Raw genomic sequence first — 22133 nt, 5'->3', positions numbered from 1 at the left:
GTCACATTTTAGTGAGAGTGATTTATGATATCACTTTGTGGTTTTCCCTCGTGTAATGAATTCACATTATCCTAATAGGTTGGATTTACAGCTGCATGAGGATCACAGGAGGTAGAACAGCATGTGATTCTCATGTAAAATATGATGAAACTTATATGCAGGGAAGTCACCAAACATTAGTATGACATACATAGGTACATATCTTTCATGGAGGCCTTCAGGAGAGTTTTTTTATTCGTTGAATTCATTTAGCATCTTGTTTCAACCAATTTACCAAAAGTTAAAATGTAAAAAAATCTAATCAAAAAATGTTCTGGCGTCTTCCTAGTGAAGTCTGGCTACTTGGATAGATTTGATTTGGAGATCTAAGTCTGAAATGCCACCAGCAGGTGAATTAATTTGAGTTTGTGCTGCAACATTCAACAGTGCTGCACACTTAATGTCATACTGCTTTGTAGAATATCCCATTTATTCTCAGAAAATATCAAAGTCCCGAATCATTTCCTATATAACCTATAGTGAAAAAGCCCATGGAATAATGTCACAATCATGGTTTTTGTCATAATGAAATTCCCCATAATTGATTCCAGGAATAGCTTTTGCCCGTTTAAAGTCTGGTCGGCTGATCGTTACGGCTCACGGGCCAGGTGTCGGTCATGCGTGGCAGACTATCACACCCTGGTCATCCATGGAAGGCAATGTGTTTGTTTGTTTGTCAGTTACCTGCTCACCTGAGATCTGCTTCACTGAGTTATTCACACACTGTCTGACATTAATAAGGGCACATCAAAGAGAATCACATTGTCGCAGAGCATGTCATCACTTACAACTGAACTGCTCAGCTAGCTAATCATGATAAATTGATCCTCTGTTTACCCTCTGATTAGAGGAAATAACTTTTATTGATGAGGTGGCTTTTCATACTGACAAAGGTGAAATTTCACTGAAGCAAAACCATAAAGTTCCATTTAAATAAACATTTTCTGATCTTCAAAGAAACTGTGAAATCATTCCCATTTTGGCTTTTTCGTCACACAGACACAATTTTCTCAGTGCTCTATTGTTGCGGACACTTCGATAAGTTAATCTTGAAGCCCGCTTATTGTAATATCCTGGATATAGTCATAATTCCATCCTGGACTGAAGGTATGATAACAAACGGGCAGCACTCTATTCAAGAAATTCTGCTGCAACACGTCTTTATTAATGTGGACAAGCCATGTAAACAGAGCAAAGTGTCTGCAGATTTAACTCTAATTTCCCCTGAAGGAATGGTCAGTCTTTCTGCTGTCTGGAGCATTTAACTTTGAGCCTCAGCGTCAGTGGACAGGATGCTCTCCCTCCTTACATGCCCTGGTTTGACCCCTGTAGGGACGAATCACTGACAGCAACATGTTTGAAACAAGCTTCAGTCATACTGAAAATGCTGATTCTGTTGGTTTAGTATATTCAGTGGAAATGAGAAAGACATTGTGTAAAATTAAAAAAGAAAAGAAAATGAAGAGAAGTTTTTATTTCAGATTTATTGTCCCTGTAGTACCTGAGTTCCACCACAGGGAGGCGCCCCTCTGAGAACCCGTCAGCGTGTAGAAACGTCTTTTCTGAGCTCGTTGTCTGTGGAGAAGCTGAACAGGAACAATAACAGCAGCAGCAGACACCGGCCAACACAAAGAGCTCTGACTGGGTTTTTCTGTGACAGTAACGATGGAGGAGTACAACTCTGGAGACGAGGTGAATTTAATTTAACTACATTTATTGAAATGTTCACCGTCAACACTTTAAAGTTGTTCAGTTAGCTGAATTGGCTAGCCGTTAGCTTAGCCGGTTAGCTGACCGTTAGCTTAACCTGTTAGCCGAGCATCTCCATCAGGGTGTGGTCCAGTTCATCAGATTTAACCGTGTTTTTAATGCTGTTACACTATTTTATTAGGTTGGACATCAAAACCAGCCACTGTCACTCACTGTGGCCGTTTCATAAATTGTGGGGTCATGTTTGGGTCTCCTCGATTGATAAAATGGGCTAAAGAATGAATTGACAAATCCCTTACTGATGGTGCGTTTTAGCAAACTGCAGCAGCTGTACAGTTCTTTTAAAAATATTTAACATGGTTTGACAGATAATGAATTAACTGTTGGTATTAACAGGCAAATACTGCATTCAGAAACTAGAAATTCAATAGAAATGTGCTTGTGCATGTAGTGAATGACCCCACAGTGGTATGTTATATATTTAATAATGGATTCATGCTAAAATATATAATCAACAATTACTGTTGCTGCTGTTTCAGGTTGGGATCATTTATACTGTGTGAACCGTATAACACTACAATGTTTTTATACTTTGAAATCTTAATCTGCAAAGTAACTTGTTGCTCTGGGGCTGAACTGAATATTATATAATATATATAACTGCAGTTTTTCTAACAGATATTTTGATTTGTGATGTAATGACACTGCTCAGAAAAGTAAAGGAACACCTAAACAACACAACGTAACTCCAAGTCAGTCACACTTCTGTGAAATCAACCTGTCAGCCCCTATAAAGGAGTGGTTCTGCAGGTGGTGACCACAGACCATGTCTCTGTTGTCGTCCTTTCTGGCTGATGTTTTGGTCACTTTTGCATTTTGTCAGTGCTCTCAGCCCTAGAGGTAGCATGAGGTGGTGTCTACAACCCACACAAGCTGCTCAGGTAGTGCAGCTTATCCATGATGGCACATCAATGTGAGCTGTGGCAAGAAAGTTTGCTGAGTCTGTCAGCACAGTGTCCAGAGCCTGGAGGAGATACCAGGAGACAGGCCAGTACACCAGGAGACATGGAGGGGGCTGTAGGAGGGCAACAACCCAGCAGCAGGACCGCAACCTCCTCCTTTGTGCAGGAGGACCGGGAGGAGCTCTGCCAGAGTCCTGCAGAATGACCTCCAGCAGGTCACCAATACGCATGTTCCTGCTCAGAAACAGACTCCATGAGGGTGGTATGAGGGCCCCACGTCCACCAGTGGGGCTTGTGCTTACAGCCCAACACTGTGCAGGATGATTGGCATCAGAGAACACCAAGATTGGCAGATTGGCCACTGGCGCCCTGTGCTCTTCTTGGATGATAGCAGGTTCACACTGAGCACATGTGACAGACGTGACAGAGTCTGTAGACATTGTGGAGAACGTTCTGCTGCCTGCAGCATCCTCCATCATGACCAGCATGGTGGTGGGTCAGTAATGGTGTGGGGAGGCATTTCTTTGGAGGGCTGCACAGCCCTCCATGGGAGAGCCAGAGGTACCCTGACTGCCATTAGGATGAGATCCTCAGACCCATTGTGAGCTCAAATGCTGGTGCAGTGGGCCCTGGGTTCCTTCTGATGCATGACAATGCTCGGCCTCATGTGGCTGAAGTGATGTGTCAGCAGTTCCTGCATGATGAAGGCATTGATGCTATGGACTGACCTGCCCGTTCCCCAGACCTGAATCCAACTGAGCACATCTGGGACATCGTGTCTTGTTCCATCCACCAACGCCACGTTGCACCACGGACTGTCCAGGAGTTGACTGATGCTTTAATCCAGGTCTGGGAGGAGATCCCTCAGGAGAACATCCTGCCTCATCAGGAGCATGCCCAGGCGCTGTAGGGAGGTCATACAGGCACGTGGAGGCCACACACACTACTGAGCCTCATTTAGACTTGTCTTGAGGAATTTCCACTGAAGTCGGATCAGCCTGTGATGTGATTTTCCACTTTTATTTTGAGTTTGTTTCCAAATCCAGACCTTCATGGGATAACAATTTTGATTTACGTTGATCACTTTTATGTGATTTTGTTCTCAACACATTCCGCTATGAATGAATACACTGGAATATTTCATTCATTGAGATCTGGGATGTGTTATTTAAGTGTTCCCTTTATTTTTCTGAGCAGTGTGTTTATTGCTACATTTCAGTATGTTTTGTGTGATAATGTTAGAACATGTGAAAGATCATAACCACATGAGGCACCATCAGAATATTATTATTATAATGTTGTAATTCAAAACAGAATTTGACGAAATGAATTGCTTCAAACATGTATTTATTGCCTTTCTGTAAAGGCAGAGGAGATAGAACAATTACCACAATAATGAAGTGATATTAATTAGAAAATATTAGGCTGTTTCAATATCTGACCTTGAAACAGGAGCCCAGGAACAGCACTAAGTACTGTACATTCTGCAGACAACAGTAATAAAAAAATAGGTCCTGAGTCAGACGCTCTGCATAATGTATATCCTAAGTTGCAGCCTGTGCGATTTCCCAATTTTAATGCTTAAGGTTGTGATTTCATTTTGAAATCGATTAATTTTTCATCCCTACTTCCTTCTGAAATGTGGTGAAGATGATTATTGATTCACATCTATATGAAAATGTTACATAACTACCAAGGATGAATGTACAAAGTTTATTTCTAGCACTGCAACAAGAATAAGTGTTACTCACAAAGTAAGAGCTTTTTTATTATTTTTTTTGGCATTGATTATCCTTCTGTGTTTTATTATTTGATTTTCCGTCCACAGTTGGTTATGTTGGCACACATCACACTGCATTCATTTAGCTCCTGCGTTGTCCAAAGTGACTCACAATAACTGTACTCAAACTCCACAACACCTGCACAAAAGTCAATCGCGCAACATCATCACTTGGACTTTGTCCACTTTGTTGTCTGGAGCGAAGCTGCCTGACTAACAATTTATATATTTCAAAACAAACACGATTTAGACATTTACACTTTTGTATAGTTCAATTTTGCTGAAATTTGTGATCAAATTCGGGTGTAAATGCTCAATAGCTTTTTGTACAAAGTCAATAGGACATTAAATGCTCGGTTTCAGGCAACTAGAAGCTAAAATTACCGTAGAACACAAGCTGCCCACTCACATTAAAACAAAAATAAATGTACCCATCAGTTTAGCGGCCACCAAATGGTAACAGATCTCCAAAATAAGCTGGCAGACTTGCAGCCATGACATCTTATCACCTTAATTAAAAGTTTCAAGCAACAATTTAAGTGTTAGTAATATTAGCTTTCATTTGCAGTAATTATAGTCACTCGTTTAGATTTACTTTAAAAAATATATATTATTTTATGTTGCTTTCTTTCGAAGAAAAGTATTGACTTTGATAATATCTTGTTTTTTTTGTTTTTTTTAATTAAACAATAATATATATCATTAAACTTTGCCCCATTAAAATTCATTTTTCATGTTGAATTTGACTGCCATGTAGAATAAATCACTTTTTCACTGCTAACCCTTCATGTTTTCCTTTTTAAAATAATCCTCCAGGTCGCCTTTAACGCAGATGAGGCCAGTATCTCAGTTAAAGAGGTACGTTTAAATCCCTGGAGAAGTTAATAAACTACATTTTCATGTAGTCAGTGTACGTGACTTCCTCTTTGTCTGTTTGTGTCAGTGTATCGAAGGTGTGATCGGTGGAACAGACTATAACCAGAGTAAAGTGAACCAGTGGACAGCCAGCATAGTGGAGCATTCACTGACCCACCTGGTGAAACAAGGACGGCCGTTCAAATACATCGGTGAGCCACACCATGTATGAACTCACAGGACATCATGTTCACGTGTGGTGCTTGTATGTTAAAGCAAACGTGTCTTACACAAGGCTCTGATGTGTTTCAGTGAACTGTGCGATCATGCAGAAGAGCGGCGCTGGACTGCACACAGCCAACTCCTGCTACTGGGACACTGCCACTGACGGTGAGGGACAGTTTATTACATTTATTATGAGGACCGCTACCAGTAGAATTAAGGTGCTTATCACTCTGTTTTAAAATGATGTCTTCAAAAGTAGTTTTGATCCAAGCAGATTAAAATTACACAAAGCAGATAATTTTTTTCATTTTCTGAACCCCAAACCCCTCCAATAGGTTTGACAGGCATGCTATTTTTTTGTTTTTAATTGCCAAAACTACACCATTTGTCATAGCAAGAAACTGCAAAACCAGAAAGAATTAAATTTTCTTTGTTCACAGTCCTCAAAGTACTCATGTGTAATTTCAGTTTTGTTGCGAAAAAAAAAAAACTATAAAATCTGAACTAAAAATCAATATATTTCATCAGTCTCTTCATTCTCCATGCCTCATTTACAAATGTGCACAAAATAAACCATTTATTGTAACCAGAATATGTAAAAAACAAAAAAATCTAGACTTTTTGGTATGTATGAGATGCCAGTAATGACACAACTGCGATCCACCGTTAAGTGACAAAAATTCGAGGAGTTTTCAACTGAACTGCAGGCTGTGTTTACTCAGAGCAGATAGAAGTGTGGAAACAAATTAAAATGTTAGTCGTAAAATATCAGAAGTTTGTAGAGCCACCATACTTTCCCAGTGTTATCAACACAGAATACAAATGTTTTACACTGTAAATTCCAGGGGTTTTTTTTTTTGGTCAGCATGTTACGTTTCCCCCCCCCCTTTTTTTTTTTATTATCCATGGCACCAAAACTTTGATATATTGCAAGGAATAGATTTTTGAATTTTCTCTACTTCTAGCCATGGCTGTGGTTTTTCTATAGAGGTGCAGGATTTTATATTCCAGTGTAAAACAAACCTAGTGAGTAAAAATGTGACAGGAGAAAAAATGCCCAGAAACTGTGACTGAATATTAAAGTACAGCGGCTGTTATTAATGTACTGCTGCTCAACTACTCAATTTATTACTCTTGTATTTGTTGTATCATTGAGTTTCTTGCCTACACACATGCTTTATAAATGAAATCACAGCAACTTATCACCACACATTTCATAAAGTCTGATGTGATTGTTGCTGTGTGTTTGTGTTTCAGGAAGCTGCACCGTCAGGTGGGAGAATCGCACCATGTACTGTGTGGTCAGTGTGTTTGCTGTGGCCGTGGCACTGTGACGGCAGCACAGAGCTGCACACAGCTCCGCCTCCAAACGCCGTCACGTCTGAAGCCGTGCTTGAAACGACACCCTGACCAAGAAGCCATGAAGAGCCTCTGATGTGACCCTCTGGTAGAAGCTGATGTACAAGTATCCCATTTCTCCCCGCAGGCTGAAAGAACAGTTGTGGTTTGTGAGTCGACAGCGAATGTGTCGGTGTGACTGACAAAATGTTGCTTTGTATGGACCAAAGTCTTGGTCATGGAGAGGAAACCTGAAGGACTTTTCAACATGTTGTTTGTTCCAGAAGTTCCAGATGTTGGAAAGTGAACACTGAATATTTATAAATCTTCCTAAATGACTGTAAAGTTTCCAATATGGACAAACAGACTCAGTTTGAGCCATATTAGCTGTGATGGTAGTATCAGTTGGTTGGTCCGCCGGGATGTTCGTATCTGTCATTTTGAGTGAAGTATCTAAAATGTATTCCTCATCCCTAATTGTACACAGTTGTAACTGAGTTTATAACCTCTCAGGTCGTGCCATCATCAGGTCGAAATTGTAACTCGTCTAATATTGTGATTGATGACCAAATACCTGCAAAACTAATGACCTTCCCATCAGCGTCTGCGGTACTTGGCGTGAAAAATATCAGCATGTTAGCACAATAATCTTAGCATTTATCTCAAGTCTCTCAGTGCCGCTAGCCTCGCTGCAGCTTTGCCTCCTTCAGGACATTCCCAAACTAAACAGACTGAACTGTTGCTGTAGTGAGAAGTGTCGTATTTAAGAAACGTCTTTTTGTTGTGTCGTTTATTTAAGTTGACACAGTCACATGTCTACTCGTCTAAAGTGTTTCTGCCAGTCTGTGTTGATCTGTTATTAATTTATTTGTCTGTGGAGAAATGTCCGTTTATTTCTTCATCTGTAAAAAATCCTTGAATTTGTTAAACTGTTTATAGCTGTTCAATAAATTAATTTGTTAAAACCTTTCCAATGCAGTCACTGAATAAATCCCATCATCTCCACTTCATGTGAGCACCAATGAGAATATTCTTATTAATTTGTAGTTTATCCCATCGTCCACTAGAGGTCAGCAGAGGATAACACAGTTGGATGAAACAAGACAGACCAGAGAGTTGTCACATAGAAATATAAATTTATTTGGATTTTTAAGTAGGATTTCATCTTTTAAATGCTTCTTATCTTGTCTATGAGCATGTCTGATGTGTGTAATAGATCTTCATATTCTTTTTTTGTTTTGTTTTTTTTACTTCAGAGATGCCTGTCTTATTTGTACAAATATTCGGAGCATTCATGTGATTCCCGAGGTCATCGTCCCTCTGCAGATTACATTGCAAAAAGGAGTTAGTGCAAAAACAACCACACTCATTTTCTCTCTCACACACACTCACACACACTCACACACGGGCAACTTCTATGTTAAAGGTTAAAAATAAGCAGAAATACTTGTTACAATTCCAAACATTGATGCTTTTTCAGTTGGATATAATCAATTATTGTGTGCAGTCAGTGTAAATATTCTAACTAATGAGACGTACGGACACAGAGCTGACGGACGGGCGTGAATCAGAAAAACGCAAATATACGTACACACAAAGCATTTCACATCACTTCAGCTGCTGATCGACGGTGTTCGACCGAAGCCACTTAAATCCTTTTTTTTTTTTTGTAAACGTGCATAAAAACACACAACATACTTGGGAATGTCCGTGCTTTACAGTAACGCGTTTGGTGATCAAAAACATGTGGAGATTAACGTCTCTTCATCAAGCACAAGCACATCACAGAAGCAGCGCGTGTTATTCATAAAGCTCTTATCGAGGAGTAAAAAAAGCTGATTGCTTGCAGCCATAAAACTAGCGAGAGGGTTGAGAGAAGAAGAAGTAAATCAATGTACCAAACCCCGCCCCTACCACCCCGCAGTGGGATAGTTACGCCTCCATACATGCACACCTCCATGCCAAAGAGAGATGCTAAATACAATCACTTGAAAATGCATGGCTCCTTGTGATCAGTAATGCAGCATATAAGTGGACACAGTCTCCAGAAATAAAGACGTAATGGTGGCGTCCATGTGGGGGGGGTTCTTATTTGTATTAAAGGCTGCTGAATGAAAGGTTAGTATGTTAGCTGATAAGACAGACAAGCACCACCTCTGCACGTGAATCATGTCTGCAACCAGGAAAAGTCTCGAGTTAAGGACACATTTTTGCTTCATGTCGGAGCTGAGATGGACGTATGAGACCAAAAAAGGAGCGTAAACTCAACTCACAGAGGGATCCATGTGGCACTTAAAAGGTTATGATAACTGTCTCTGAATGGCACGTCACAATCCACTGTCGTGCTTTAAGCGTTGCAGGATACGTTGTGGCCGATGTCCCCATTGATTCCACCTGCTATATTGTCCTCCGTCTCAGTAGGAATGTCGTACACCGTGTCATTGAGCATGTCGTACGTTGTGTCGTTGGGCATGTCGTCCGTGGTGTCGCTGGCCGTGTCGTGGGCTCGGTCGCCGGGAGGCTCTTTGTGCGTGGACGGGCTCGGAGGCTCCAGGACGGCCTTTCCCATCGGCCTGTTTTGTGGCGAAGTGGAGCTGCACATCAGGCAGAGCAGGGAGGAGCAGTCCCAAAGGCCCTGGGTCATGCTGGAGGAGAAGAGCCTCCGACACGGATGGCAGAACTGGTAGAACACCAGCATGAAGAAGATGGCGATGGCATAGGCGACCAGCAGCTGCAGCACCAGCAGCGGGGCGCAGATGAAGTTGTAGAAGTCCGTTTTGTAGATGTACCACAGAAGGAGCAGCGAGGCGTTCTCCACAAAACGCAGCATGTAGTACACGGCCATGCGGTACCAGTTCTGGGACTTATTGATGAGGTCTGGGTCATTGAGCTTCACCTGCACGGCCGACCAGCAGAACATGTTGATGCCCGCGTACAGGAAGGTGAGCAGGCAAAGCACGATGGTGGTTCCCACCCTGGTCAGGGTTTTTTCTATGTTCTCGGGGAATGGCGAGTGGCTCTGCCAGAACAAGATCCAGGGGTAGAGGAAGAACACCAGGAAGTTCAGCAGAACCACGGGCAGGATCCAGAGCTGCAGCACAGAGCTGAACAGAACCAGAACCACCACGCGGGTGGCGATCTCAAAGCTCCTCCACAGGAAAATGCACAGATAAGCCATGGGCCGGACGTCCACCTCGTAGTCGTCGTATTTGATCTTAATGGCCAAGATGTTGCAGCGCAGAGCTCCGTACACGATGGACAGGAGGGAGATCACCATCAGAGTGCCTGAAGGGAAAAACAGACACAGAAAAAACTGTTAGAGAGCAGATTTATATCTTTTCTAATCTATTCTCTGGAGTCCAGCTGGATTTTGGCTCATTTCTAAGCTTTCATTTTTGTCTTTATCCTTTTAACTGGTCTCTCCCACGTGCATACGGTCCTTATTTATCCTACTGGCTTTTAATTTTGCTACAGCATGGAGCTGCCAGGAACCCCCCAAAAGTTAAAAAGCTGCCGAACAAAATTATATACATTTTATTCACTACAACTCAAAATGTTAATATAAAACAATTTTAGGTTTAACAAAAATAATCCAGTTTCTCTGTGTACTTAGAAATAATGTTTATTTACACTTAAAGTCATTCTTTTTTTTTTTTTTTTTTTTTTTTTACAATTTATGTATGTCTGTAAATTGACTAAAATATTAATAATCAAGCTTTGAAGTTTTCTTGCCAAAACGTGAACATTCACAACGTTGATGTGCCACAGAACCACAGTCATTTGAATTTCTCAGTTCATCTCTACACAACATTTAAATACAGTTTCTATAAATAAAGCACATCTAGTGTGTTCACAGATGAATAATCAGACTCCGGAGGCTTAAAATAAAAATCCTCATCTGCACTCTGACGCAGTTTGTTTAATTTTTTTTAAAACTATAATCAGCCTTCCTGTTTATTCTATGTAGGTGATGGGGGGCAAACATCCAGAGTTGTGTGCAAAAAAAAGATTATCTGAAGTTAATATGAGGATTCAACAGTCACGCAAACGGGGAATCTAGATCATAACCGGTTGATTTGATTAACTTTGGGCTTATTTTTTGCACAGAAGTAGGACTTTGGATTCTGTCCACTGGCGGTACTGAATGATGGGATCTTTAAATAGCCAACATGAACAGGAGACATGATGTTTTAATGTATTTATGGACACCTGACGGATTCTGAAGTTTCATTTAAAACCACGAAGCTCATGCGTCAGACTAACAGCAGCCGTGGAAATAATACATTTATAACATCTTTTGTTTTGTCCTAATTTGAAGAGCAGATGTCCCAGTTTGACTCTGTGTGAACCTTTTTACTAAATCTCTCTGAGGAATAGACACACTAACTCCCCCACACACACCAACACACACACACACACACAGAGTTACAGCCTGAGCCCAGATCTGCACCAATTGGCAGCGAGAATCACCACTTTCCATCCTCGGTATCAGAGAGGCGCTTACATAACACCACTTTGACTCATGAAAACACCATCCTCTTATTTCCAATATGGCACTTAGCTGATCAGCCCACACTGTGGAGCGCTGGTGACAGACTCGGATGGATTGACCATAAAAGACAAAAAAATCAAACAGCTCGTCCCGCTCGGCTCTCACCTCTCCCGATGGACACCCCCTGCTGCAGGACGCAGATGTAGAGCTGCAGGGTGAGCTGGGGGGCCGAGCCCAGGAAGGCCTGAATGACAGAGGTGCGGGCGAAGGCTGCTCGGTGTGTAAACAGTTTGCCCTCCGCCTGCCCCACCTGCCGCTCCACCTCCTCGGACTGACCCCCGCGGGGCATCTGCTTCTTCCTGGTGATGCTGACATAAGGCTCCTCCACGCGGCCCACGCTGCCATAGATGCAGAACGCCTCCAGACACCTGAAACGGCAGGAGAGCATGAGGAGCTGCACCCCGTGGTGTCGTTCAGAGGCAGATAGCTTTTCATTACTGCTTAATCATTCCTTCCAGTTTCATTTAATTGATTGGAATTAGCTAATTTGCTAGTTTATTCACCCGAGAGGCCACAAAAACACACAAACACGGCACAGAAACACGCTCATGTTCTGCAGGTGTGTGTGTCTATCCATCCATGAAAGGTTAATATCTTTAGTTTCATCCTTATTGTTCAACATGGCTCATCTTGTTTCTGTATCAAGCTGCTGTAACGTGAATTCCACTAGTGAGAGATCAATAAAGTTTATCTTATCTTTAATGTGTCAGCAGTAAATGTAGCCGAGGCTGAACAAATAAACTTCTTGACCTTAATGATAATGATGAGATGAAGAGATCCTGATTTCATTGTGACCTTTTCCAAAAGTTGATGAAATATTTCTCGCTAAAGGGCCAAAAATATCAACAGGTGGTGGTGAAAGAAAAACAGCCACTAAAGTTAGAAGGATTCACCCTCTGGGGATCGTGACTGTGCAACAAAGTTCGCGGTCAATCCCTTTAATAAGTGTTGAAACAGTTCAGTTAGTTATACATTGTTAAGTCCTGCTTGATATCTGACTGATTCACTTATTGGTGTCATGAAGCCTGAGCGACTGTTTAATGAATAACTCTGGATGGAAAAAAACAAACTTTTATGTAAAAAAACAACAGCACAGAGTCAATTCATCTTTCACTCCTGTCATGTAATAAAGCCCCAAGCAATAATATAACATGACATATATTGGTTGATGTGTTCAAATAATTGACTAATAGCCTCTATGATCATATCATCACATCAAAAAATGGAAGTGTTGGTTTGTTAAGAGGACTGACAGTCAGATGAGACACCAGATGAGCTACTGGGGAGGCGAGGAACAGCGTCAGAGAGATAAATAAGACACACAATTTGCCACGGTTTAAAAGAAGCCCTCGTCACACAGTGGAAGCAGAATTTACGAGAGCAGAGTTGATCATTTTTCAAAACTGAGCAAAGAATTGGCAACAGATAATCCAGCATCAGACTGCTTCATCGCCAGTTCTCTGGTTTTGTCTGAAGGTTTCAGACTGATTATTTTAAGCAGCCCACACACTGTAGCTCTCATATTTATCTTGACAATAGCAAAATTCTGTGAATGAAAATCTGATTTCTGGGCTATGCTGATCCCAAAATATTTTTCAGCAAACTCCTCTAGATTTTTACTAATAATTAATTTTACTGATGATGCTCTTCTCTTGATGCGCTGCTTAATTTTTTTTTCTGAGTTGGTCAACAGCAGAACCGATGCTGATCATTTTTGGCACATTAGAAACATAACACCTTCAGTTTAAAAGAACTTTATGAACATGTGGCTCCTTGTTATTTGCTCAGACGGCCCTTTAGGGAGGCGGTTTTAAGAGCAGAGATGTGCTTTTATATTCTATTTAAAAGCTTTTTATCGATCGACTTAACTACATAATTTGCATCGTCTTGGGACTTTGCTAAGTTGTGCTTCCTCTCGTGCTATTATGCTACAAAGTGTAGCTATTTAAAGCTGAAACTGAATACTTCCATTGTTGATTATCTTTTTAATTGATCAATTAGTGGCTTAGTTTATGAGAAATGTTAAAAAATGTTATGTTTTTTGTCTAAATCCAAAAGATGTTAAGGTTACAAGAAGAAAAATGCATTTGCTTGATAAATGATTAAACCGAGTAACTGATGACCAAAATCTAATTATTTTTCTTCTACTTTGTTTTTAATCTCTGTAAAGCCGTTTATAAGCCCTGCCTCAGTAATTTATTAGTTTGAGACTTTAAAATATTACTACTCTAAATACAATTAGTCCTAAAGCTCCGAACAATAGCAAAGCTTCAATAAAACTTCATGTGACGATAGTAATCATAAATGAACTGTCTGAGAACAAACTCAACAAGCTGCTGATAATTTCACCAACAGCATCAGCATCTATTTGTAGATGAAAGCCAGCATTCGGTTCTGACGGAGTCGCTGTCGGTTATTTGTCAGCACGACGTTAAAGAGTCTGAAGTGCAGCGCTCGGGCAAAGGGCCAGAGGTCGAGGCAGTGCCGAGGCGCAGCCAATAAAACAGCAAGGCAGCGGGATTTAAGCCACACGGGTGCTGAGGGGCCGACGGTTCATCAGCGTGAAATACGACGCAGTGACACGAACAGCGAATGCATCACAGACTTAAACCAGAAATAAATAATTAAGCAATACCCAAAATGTCATTCACGGGGGGAGTGATAAAGATCCGTCTGCAGAGCTCAATATGTGAGTTAATACACAGTTTAATACGAACAGCCGACCACATCCATGCAGTCATCTAGTCAGACAATCATCATCTGGATAGCAGCTTCAGGTTCACATCAAACACCAGAGTTCAGAACGAGGGAGAAATGTGAACTGAGTGACTCTGAGCGTGACCTGATTATTGCAGGCAGATGGGCTGCTTGGGAGTATTTCTGAAACTGCTGAGTTCCTGAATTTGCAAACCAACAGTCTCTAGAGTATTATTCAGAAAACTCTGGTGTGAAAAACAAAAAACATGCAGTGAGCAGCAGACTGGTTGGAGAACAGCTACAGTAACACAAATAAGCAGCCTTTACAACTACACCTGCAACACTTATTTAAATCGTTGTCAACTATTAAATGAATGACCAACGATTTTGATAATCAATTATTAAATTTGACTAAGTTTTTAAGACAATTGTGTGCATTTTTTGCTCCTATATAACAGTAAACTGAATATCTTTGGGTTGTGGACAGACATCTGAGGATGTGATCTTGGGTTTCTGGGAGCACTGGTCAACCTTTTTCAAACGACTAATCCATTATTCAGCACCAAGAATAATCGTTATTTGCAGCCCTCTTTACAAGTGTACTGAGCAGAAATGCATGTCACACTGAACAATGGATGGTGGATGAGATACAAACAGCCCAAAAAATGCACATCAGCCAAAAACTGGACAGCTGAAGATGGAAAAATTGTCGCTCAGTTTGATGGACTGATTGATTTCTGCTGATGCTGCAGACGAAAAGGTCAAAATGTGGCATCAACAGCATGAATTCATGGATCCAACATGCCTCGTGTCCAGGCCAGGCGGATGCTTGTGGTGTAATGATGGAGGGATTGTTTTCTTGGCACACTCCCTAGACACCAAAACCTTCTCTGGTAGGTTTAAAACTTTTTACAAAAATGAACAAAATTAGAGCCAGAAAAAAAAAACAAAAAAAAAAAACAGAGAATCAGCAGATTTTCACCTTACAGCCCATGAACTAGCCATGTGTGGCTCCATCAGGAAAATGAACCAAATCTGAGCTTAAAATCCTAATATTTCATCATGACCACTTTATTCATGTATCATATCTAAAAGATAAACCATATAGTCTAACCAAGCTCTGTAAAAATAAACCTTCTCTTTCTGAAACCAAAACTCATGAGGCAAAAACTTTGGGACTTTTGGCTGAACTGAGAGCTGTTACACAGAGCAGATAGGAGACAAGTATGGAAACAAATTAAATAGATAAGAACTAAAACATCTATAGCATGGAGAATCTTTTAGTTTTCCAGTATTGGCATGGACAGGTTTGAAATGCATGCTGTTGTGTTTCTGAATCGCAAAATTACACCATTTTTCACCACAAGAAAGAGTCAGACTTTCACTGTTCCAATGGCTTTTCAGTTTTTTCAGGATGAAGTTATTTTTAGAGCTGACCCTAAACCCGGGATGCGCGATATGATGATATTACATCGTGAAGGATTAGAACGTGTAGATGATCTGCTAAACTGAGGCGATCATATGGATTGTTGAGGTCACATTCTATAAATTGCAGTTCTATACTGATGCACCGATGCACCAGACGTACTATGTCGTCAACCTGACCGACCAATCATAGCGAGTTACAGGCAGTGATGCAATTTCTTACCTGCCTCCTTGTTTGTGTGTGCAGCAGTAGCCGCATGGAAAGCCATGGCTGAAAGCCAAACGGAGGAGTTGGTCACTAAAAAAAACTCCACTTCCATTATATGGAATTGTTTTGGCTTTCCCCCAGATGACAAAGCGCAAACAAAGCTAATTTGCAAAGTTTGCACAGAGACGGTTCGCACGTCGGATGGCAACACGACAAACTTGTTCAATGACTTGAAGAGAAAGCACCCTGAACAGTACGCTGAGAGCCGAACAGCGAGGGGACCGCCGGCAACACCACAGCCAGAGGCAACAGCTGGACCCACAAAGACAACGTTAACACAGGCATTTAATAAAGGCACTCCGTATGAGAAGACAAGCAAGCGGTGGAAAGATGTCAAAAATACATGTAAGGCCGTGATAAAAATCAAAATCGTGATTTTCTAATAAAAAAATCGTGATATATTTTTGCCATATCGCCCACCCCTCATTTACAAAACCCCTTTATTCTACATGTCTCATTTAAAAAAAGTGCACAAAATAAACTCTTGAGCCACATTCTGTAAACAACAACAATTTTGCAGTCCTCAGTGTAACCGTATAGCCTACATTGACTCAGCTGCAACCAGCAGTTACTTGACAAAAATTCAGGGACTTTTTCAGCTGAAGTCCAGGCTGTAATGACACAGAGCTGAGACAAGTATGGAAACAAAGTCAATTAACAATTAATAAAATATCTATAATATAATGTAGATCCACATTTTTTTTACAGTATTGGTAACACCTGTGGGCACCTGGAAAAATGCCGCACATGATGATTGTGTTTATTTTTTGCTGTTGTAGGTTTTTTAAATGATTGTTTCCATGATAACACTTCTAGTTATTGTCGTGCTGTTTCTATAGATTTGCAGGACTTTATACTGCAGTGAAAAGAGCCCACAGTGTCAGTGAAATTGTGCAAAGAGAAAAAGACACCCAGCAATTGCTCAGAGGGTTAAAACTCCTCAAGCATCGTTTAAATACCACAGCCACAGTTTGCCATCTTCTAACAGTTACTTCCAGCAGCATGATGCGCCGTCCCAAAGCAGGATTGCTCCCCAGCCGCCACATCTGAATCCAGCAGAGCCCCTGAGAGCTGGCGAGTGTATGTAAATGATGCAACCACGTCAACATGGAGCAGAATCTCAAACGCGACGTTTGCAACATCTTGCGGATTCCGTGACACAATGGACTGAGGCTGTTTTTACAGCAAAGAGAAGCTCCACCCAGCATTAGCCTGGTGTTTCTCATTAAATGCTCGTACCGAAGGAGTAAGTGGGGTTCACAGACTTAACTCAAACCTGCAGTAACTGATCATTTTAGCCACATCCTCACCTTTTCAGTTTATACAACACTTTTGCTGCTAAAATTATATTCATCCAGAGTCAAATTTCTGGCCAACTGCTGTGTTTGAGTCCAATATTTACTCTTCGGAAGCCCCATGTTTGGTCTCAAACAACCGTGGGAAAAATGTGAGCAGCCAAAAGTGACACTGCAAGTGAGAGATGAACGTAAACCGACAACATGGTGAAACTGCAGGTCGGAAATCATGAAGGATGAGTTGAAACCTGCTGTAAAGTTCTGTAAAGTCAAGGCGCTGCAGGTGATCATTATCCTCACTTTTGTTGCCGTGAGCGACGCCTTTGACATTGTCATTGTCACTGTGATAGCAATAAGCATTGATTTAAAGCTGCTGTAATCGGGCTTTTTTTTAATATTAGCAATAGATCGCATTTAATAGCTGCATGTGAAGGTGCTTCTTCTGATCAATCTACAGAGAATCATCCATCCATCCATCCATCCATTATCTATACACTGCTTAATCCTCACTAGGGTCGCGGGGGTGCTGGAGTCCAGCCAGCTGACTCAGGGTGAAGGCAGGGGACACCCTGGACAGGTCACCAGTCTATCACAGGGCTACACTTAGAGACAGACAACCAAGCACACTCACATTCACACCTACGGACAATTTAGAATCACCAATTAACCTCAACATGTTTTTGGACTGTGTGGGAGGAAGCTGCAGAACCTGGAGAGAACCCACGCTGCACGGGGAGAACATGCAAACTCCACGCAGAAAGATCCCGGGTGGGCGCCCCTATAGCTCACCTGGTTGAGCGGGTGACCCATGAGCAGGGGCTGTAGTTCCCCGACGCAGTGGTCGTGAGTTTCACTAACGACAGTTTGCTGCAGGTCCTCCCCCTTCTTCTCTCCCCCTTTCCTGTCTCACACTTTCCTATCTAATAACAGCAAAAATGCCAGAAAAATAATCTAAAAAAAAAAAAGCTCCCGGGTGTCCTAACCGGGATGCGAACCAGCGACCTTCTTGCTGTGAGGCAACAATGCTAACCACTGATCCACCTTGCAGCCCCATAGAGAATCACCACTCAGATTACCGTTTTTTAGCATCTTTCAGCTCATTGTTTTGGTATCTGACACGAGTGTTTTAAATGCTAATATTCACCATCAGCTGCATTTAAATATGAACTAATATCCTGAGTTATAAGTGTTAAAAATGATCTATTACTGCAGGTTTAAATGCATTTCAAAATATATTTTGTGCATATATTTTACAATTTTATTCCTTGTATCGCAAATCACAATTATGCAACGTTTAAAGCATTTAAACTTCCACATCACACTTGTCTAAGCTGTATTACAGAGAACCACTGGCCTGCAGAAGAGCCAAGGTGACTTTAAACATTTTAAAGTTTCAGGGAAAATGCTGGAAGTGGACGTCAAACTATCAAACTGCATCCTGCCGAACAAATCCTGAGTCTGTTTAGATGAGCGAAAGAAGAAACGATCACCGCAGACTCATGAGGAACTACAGTGGAGCCGCTAATTGCGCAAGAACGAATCAAAACAAAACAACAAAAATAAAGAAGTAGATGAGCGCTCTCACTGCAACAGCTTGCTGTGTCATTGTTGCTGTGACACAAAGTGATAAAGTGTTTTGGGCAACGTGAAGAGGAAGTGCTGCTGCGCTGCCTGAAACACTGACAGACTTTCTCCCCCCCTCAGCTTGTGTTGTCAGAGATAAGGAGCCGGCAGCGACATGTGCTATTCTTAGATTTGCTCCCTTCTAAAGAGACATGTACAAGTCTGAACAGTAATCATTCGAATGCACACTGGAGGGGAAGCAGGCCGAGCAGGTCAGAGTTACAGAGGACACTGCTGGGAGAGAAAAACAAAAGTGTGGACGTCACTGAGTCGTAAATAAAACTGTCTGTGTCAAAGGATTAGCTCGCTGAGACTTTGTTCGCAAGCTGAATCATAAAAAAGTCATAATTACTGCATGTGTGGCCGTAAATAACAGTTGTTTTTCTCTTTAAGGAGTTCTCCAAGATGCCTTTTTATTTATTTATCGGTAATTATTTGGTCTGTTAAAGTGAGAAAACTGTGAAAAAAAAACCCAAAATGGAATCTTAAAAATTCTGCTTTTGTCAAACCAACAGTTTAAACCATAAAGATGTTTAATTCAAGATGACATAAAACACTTATTAGATTTGTCTGCTATTCCACTGAATAATGTAGTATTGTGCTGTACTATGAAAGGGCAGAGAACAGTCGGAAAAATAGCTTATAACAGACATAACAGACAACATCATAACAAAAATAAAACATCATTGAAATACTAAACATCCAGTGAAAGAATTATTAAAATTAGCACTTCATGAGTGTTTGTCAGTAGATTAAAGCAGCACAGTGGTATTTGTATAAAGCTTGGAAACTTCATGGATCAAAAAGGATTTTTTCTTTTAAAAACTGCAGAAGCTGAGATATATTTGGACATTCATCATCTGTCTGACTTCAGACAGTTTCTACCAGCGACACAGAGGAGACTATAGGTATGGTTTTGTCCTGGAGCTGTTCTTGTATCTGCTGCACTTGAAAAAATATTGTTTTGGCTCATTCATAAACAAACAAACAAACAAACAAACAAACAAACAAAACAAATAATATAATGCGACAGTGTGCATCAATCTTTTTGAATTACAACAACTTCTAATAAAATTATGTTCAACTCACAAATTACACTGAGTTTGGGACTTTTCATTTACTGAATATTTGGTACGTCAACACAAGTGTTTAAGCTGATTACTCATAAAAATTAAAGTTGCTCCAACTATTTTTTACACAATATTCAAAAGGAATTTTTACATATTTAATTACCATATTAGCAGACACAAGTTTTTGAGCTTATAAATTAAAATAAAATCAAGTTGCTGCAATAGGTCAAGATGAGGACTTGAAATTATGACCTCAAAATGAAGAAAAGTTTCCTTATCATGCCAATTTCATTAAGTTACATTAATTATTTTTAAAGCAACAAAAGCATAAATTTGAATTTTAATTACCCACAATATTAAATTGATGCAATTACCAACATTGTTATGTCAAAACAGCCCTTTAAAATAATGTTTGTGACTTATAAAGTTTATTTAAATCAGTCAATTAGAGCTTTTGTGCTTCAACAAGGTGATAGAATTACTTTTTAAAATCTACTATTCTACTATTTTCTCTATTAATCCTTTGGTTTATCAAACATAAGAAGTCTTGAAACATACCAAGCAGTTTAATTGCTTCTTTTTGGTCAAACTATAACCAACATTCAAATAGATTGAATTTACTATTGTGTAAAACAAGTCAAAAGCAGCAAATTCTCACTTCTAAAGAGCAAAATGATTCACGGATCATCACAACAGCTGCAGATTGCCTTTCTGTCCATCTACAAATCGATTAATCAACCATCTGCATCAGCTGCAGCCCATATTTTAGGGGATGAGTGGGTTTTAATGGGTTTTCCAGAGTCCCACCTCCCACTGTGTGTGTATTTGATGACAGTGCCATGTCTGTGTGTACAGCAGGGAGGCTCTCTAGATGCAGGATTAGGCTCAGATTGCTACAGCTGAGGCAGATGGTCCAGCCAGACCAGGGCTTACAGAGAGGGAAGACCAGGCCTGCTGGGGTTAAAGGTTCCTCAGTGAGCAGCCATGAGCTTCTTGGTGAGCTCCAGCTGGGCTTCATGGTGTTTAATGTCCTTTCAATGCATGAATAAATCAGACACAGCTTGGCCTGTGGAGGTGATCACACTGGGAGAAGATGGGACTTTTTCTTTTCTTTTTTTCTTTTTGTCTGTCTGACTGGCAGCTGTTTGGGCAGCTATATGGAACATATCGATGATCAGCGGTTGTATCGATCAGCCCTGCACTTCCCAACTAAACCACACCAACATATATGGCTGCTGCTCCACCATGTATAGCCAACCAGAGACAAAAGGCCAGAAAAACATGAAAACAACAGCATGTGCGCAATGCCTTCACCAAAAATCAGCCTTAAGCAGCTTATGTGCAGGCAGACCAAACATGTTTTTGATTTTAGCGACACCCCATCATCGCCACACCTGTGGGTGCTCTGTGGACACACTGGAGATACGAAGGCATGCGGGAGAGATAAACACTGACCTGACGATGGGACCGAGCTGCAGGATGTGCAGCAGCAGGATGAGCGGTCTGTCTCTGCTCAGGTCCCGGTGGATGAAGGTGAGGGTGAGCTGCACCAGCACGGACGGTACGAGCGTGAAGAGGAGCGTGAGTCCCTGCCAGATCTGGTCTCCTGCGGAGCGGTACGTGGAGCTGAGGTACAGCGCTGCCGTGGTCTCGGCCGTGAACAGAGACACCGACACAAAGATGGAACTGGGGAGTCGCATCCTCACTTCACTCCGCCATCTGAGGGACGCGGCGCGCTGCTGCTTCGCTCGGGGTGCGCACGTCCATTACGCGGATCAGTCGCTGAGGCGGCCGAGCCGAGCCGAGCCGAGCTGGACGGGACGGCGTTCAGTCGGAGGCACGCCGCCGCAGCAGCAGCTCATTCGATTTGAGAGGGAGGCAGGACGGTTTCTCAGAAGAGTGTCGTCCCGAGGAGAGACTGCTGGGGGCGCAAGAGGCGCTGCGCTCTCCGGTGCGCACTGAAGTGTCTGCTGGTGGGAAGATAACGCCCTGCACACAAGCTGTCATTCTGATGATGAGAGGACGGCAGCAGCCTGGAGGAAACTGCAGATGACACCAAGACACTATGAATTACCATGCAGTGTAAATGTCATTTTGAAGGAAAAAAAAGAGAAAAAAGTCTTGATCCAATCAAACATGTAAGCTGAAGATTCAAAGGCTGCAAATATAAAATGAAACACAACAAAACAAGCTGCAAACGACCCATGAGACAAACAAGTCATCTGCAGCACTAAAGTTTAAAGAGCAGATTCCCAAAGTGGCCACGACTTGGGCGTAACCACGCACTGTTTGGG

The 22133-nt window shown here is 41.5% G+C and overlaps 2 protein-coding genes across 2 annotated transcripts; one reads left to right on the top strand and one right to left on the bottom strand.

Annotated features, from left to right (window-relative positions):
- Positions 1-1590: 1590 nt before the first annotated feature.
- Positions 1591-7879, top strand: LOC103352864 (dynein light chain Tctex-type 3). The gene is made up of 5 exons (XM_008275552.1): positions 1591-1731; positions 5308-5349; positions 5435-5558; positions 5659-5736; positions 6829-7879. The coding sequence occupies exons 1-5, from the start codon at positions 1705-1707 to the stop codon at positions 6903-6905; spliced, it is 348 nt and encodes a 115-aa protein (XP_008273774.1). The 5' UTR covers positions 1591-1704; the 3' UTR covers positions 6906-7879.
- Positions 7880-8025: 146 nt separating this feature from the next.
- Positions 8026-21825, bottom strand: xk (X-linked Kx blood group (McLeod syndrome)). The gene is made up of 3 exons (XM_008275551.1): positions 21295-21825; positions 11567-11829; positions 8026-10194 (listed from the first exon to the last, which is right to left on the bottom strand). Exons 1-3 carry the CDS (start codon positions 21537-21539, stop codon positions 9257-9259), a joined length of 1446 nt encoding a protein of 481 aa, XP_008273773.1. The 5' UTR covers positions 21540-21825; the 3' UTR covers positions 8026-9256.
- Between the last annotated feature and the right edge of the window lie 308 nt (positions 21826-22133).

The sequence above is a fragment of the Stegastes partitus genome, unplaced genomic scaffold (genome assembly GCF_000690725.1).
Source record: "Stegastes partitus isolate 25-593 unplaced genomic scaffold, Stegastes_partitus-1.0.2 Scaffold55, whole genome shotgun sequence".
NCBI lineage: Eukaryota > Metazoa > Chordata > Actinopteri > Pomacentridae > Stegastes > Stegastes partitus.
This window is presented reverse-complemented; position numbering and strand designations above follow the sequence as displayed.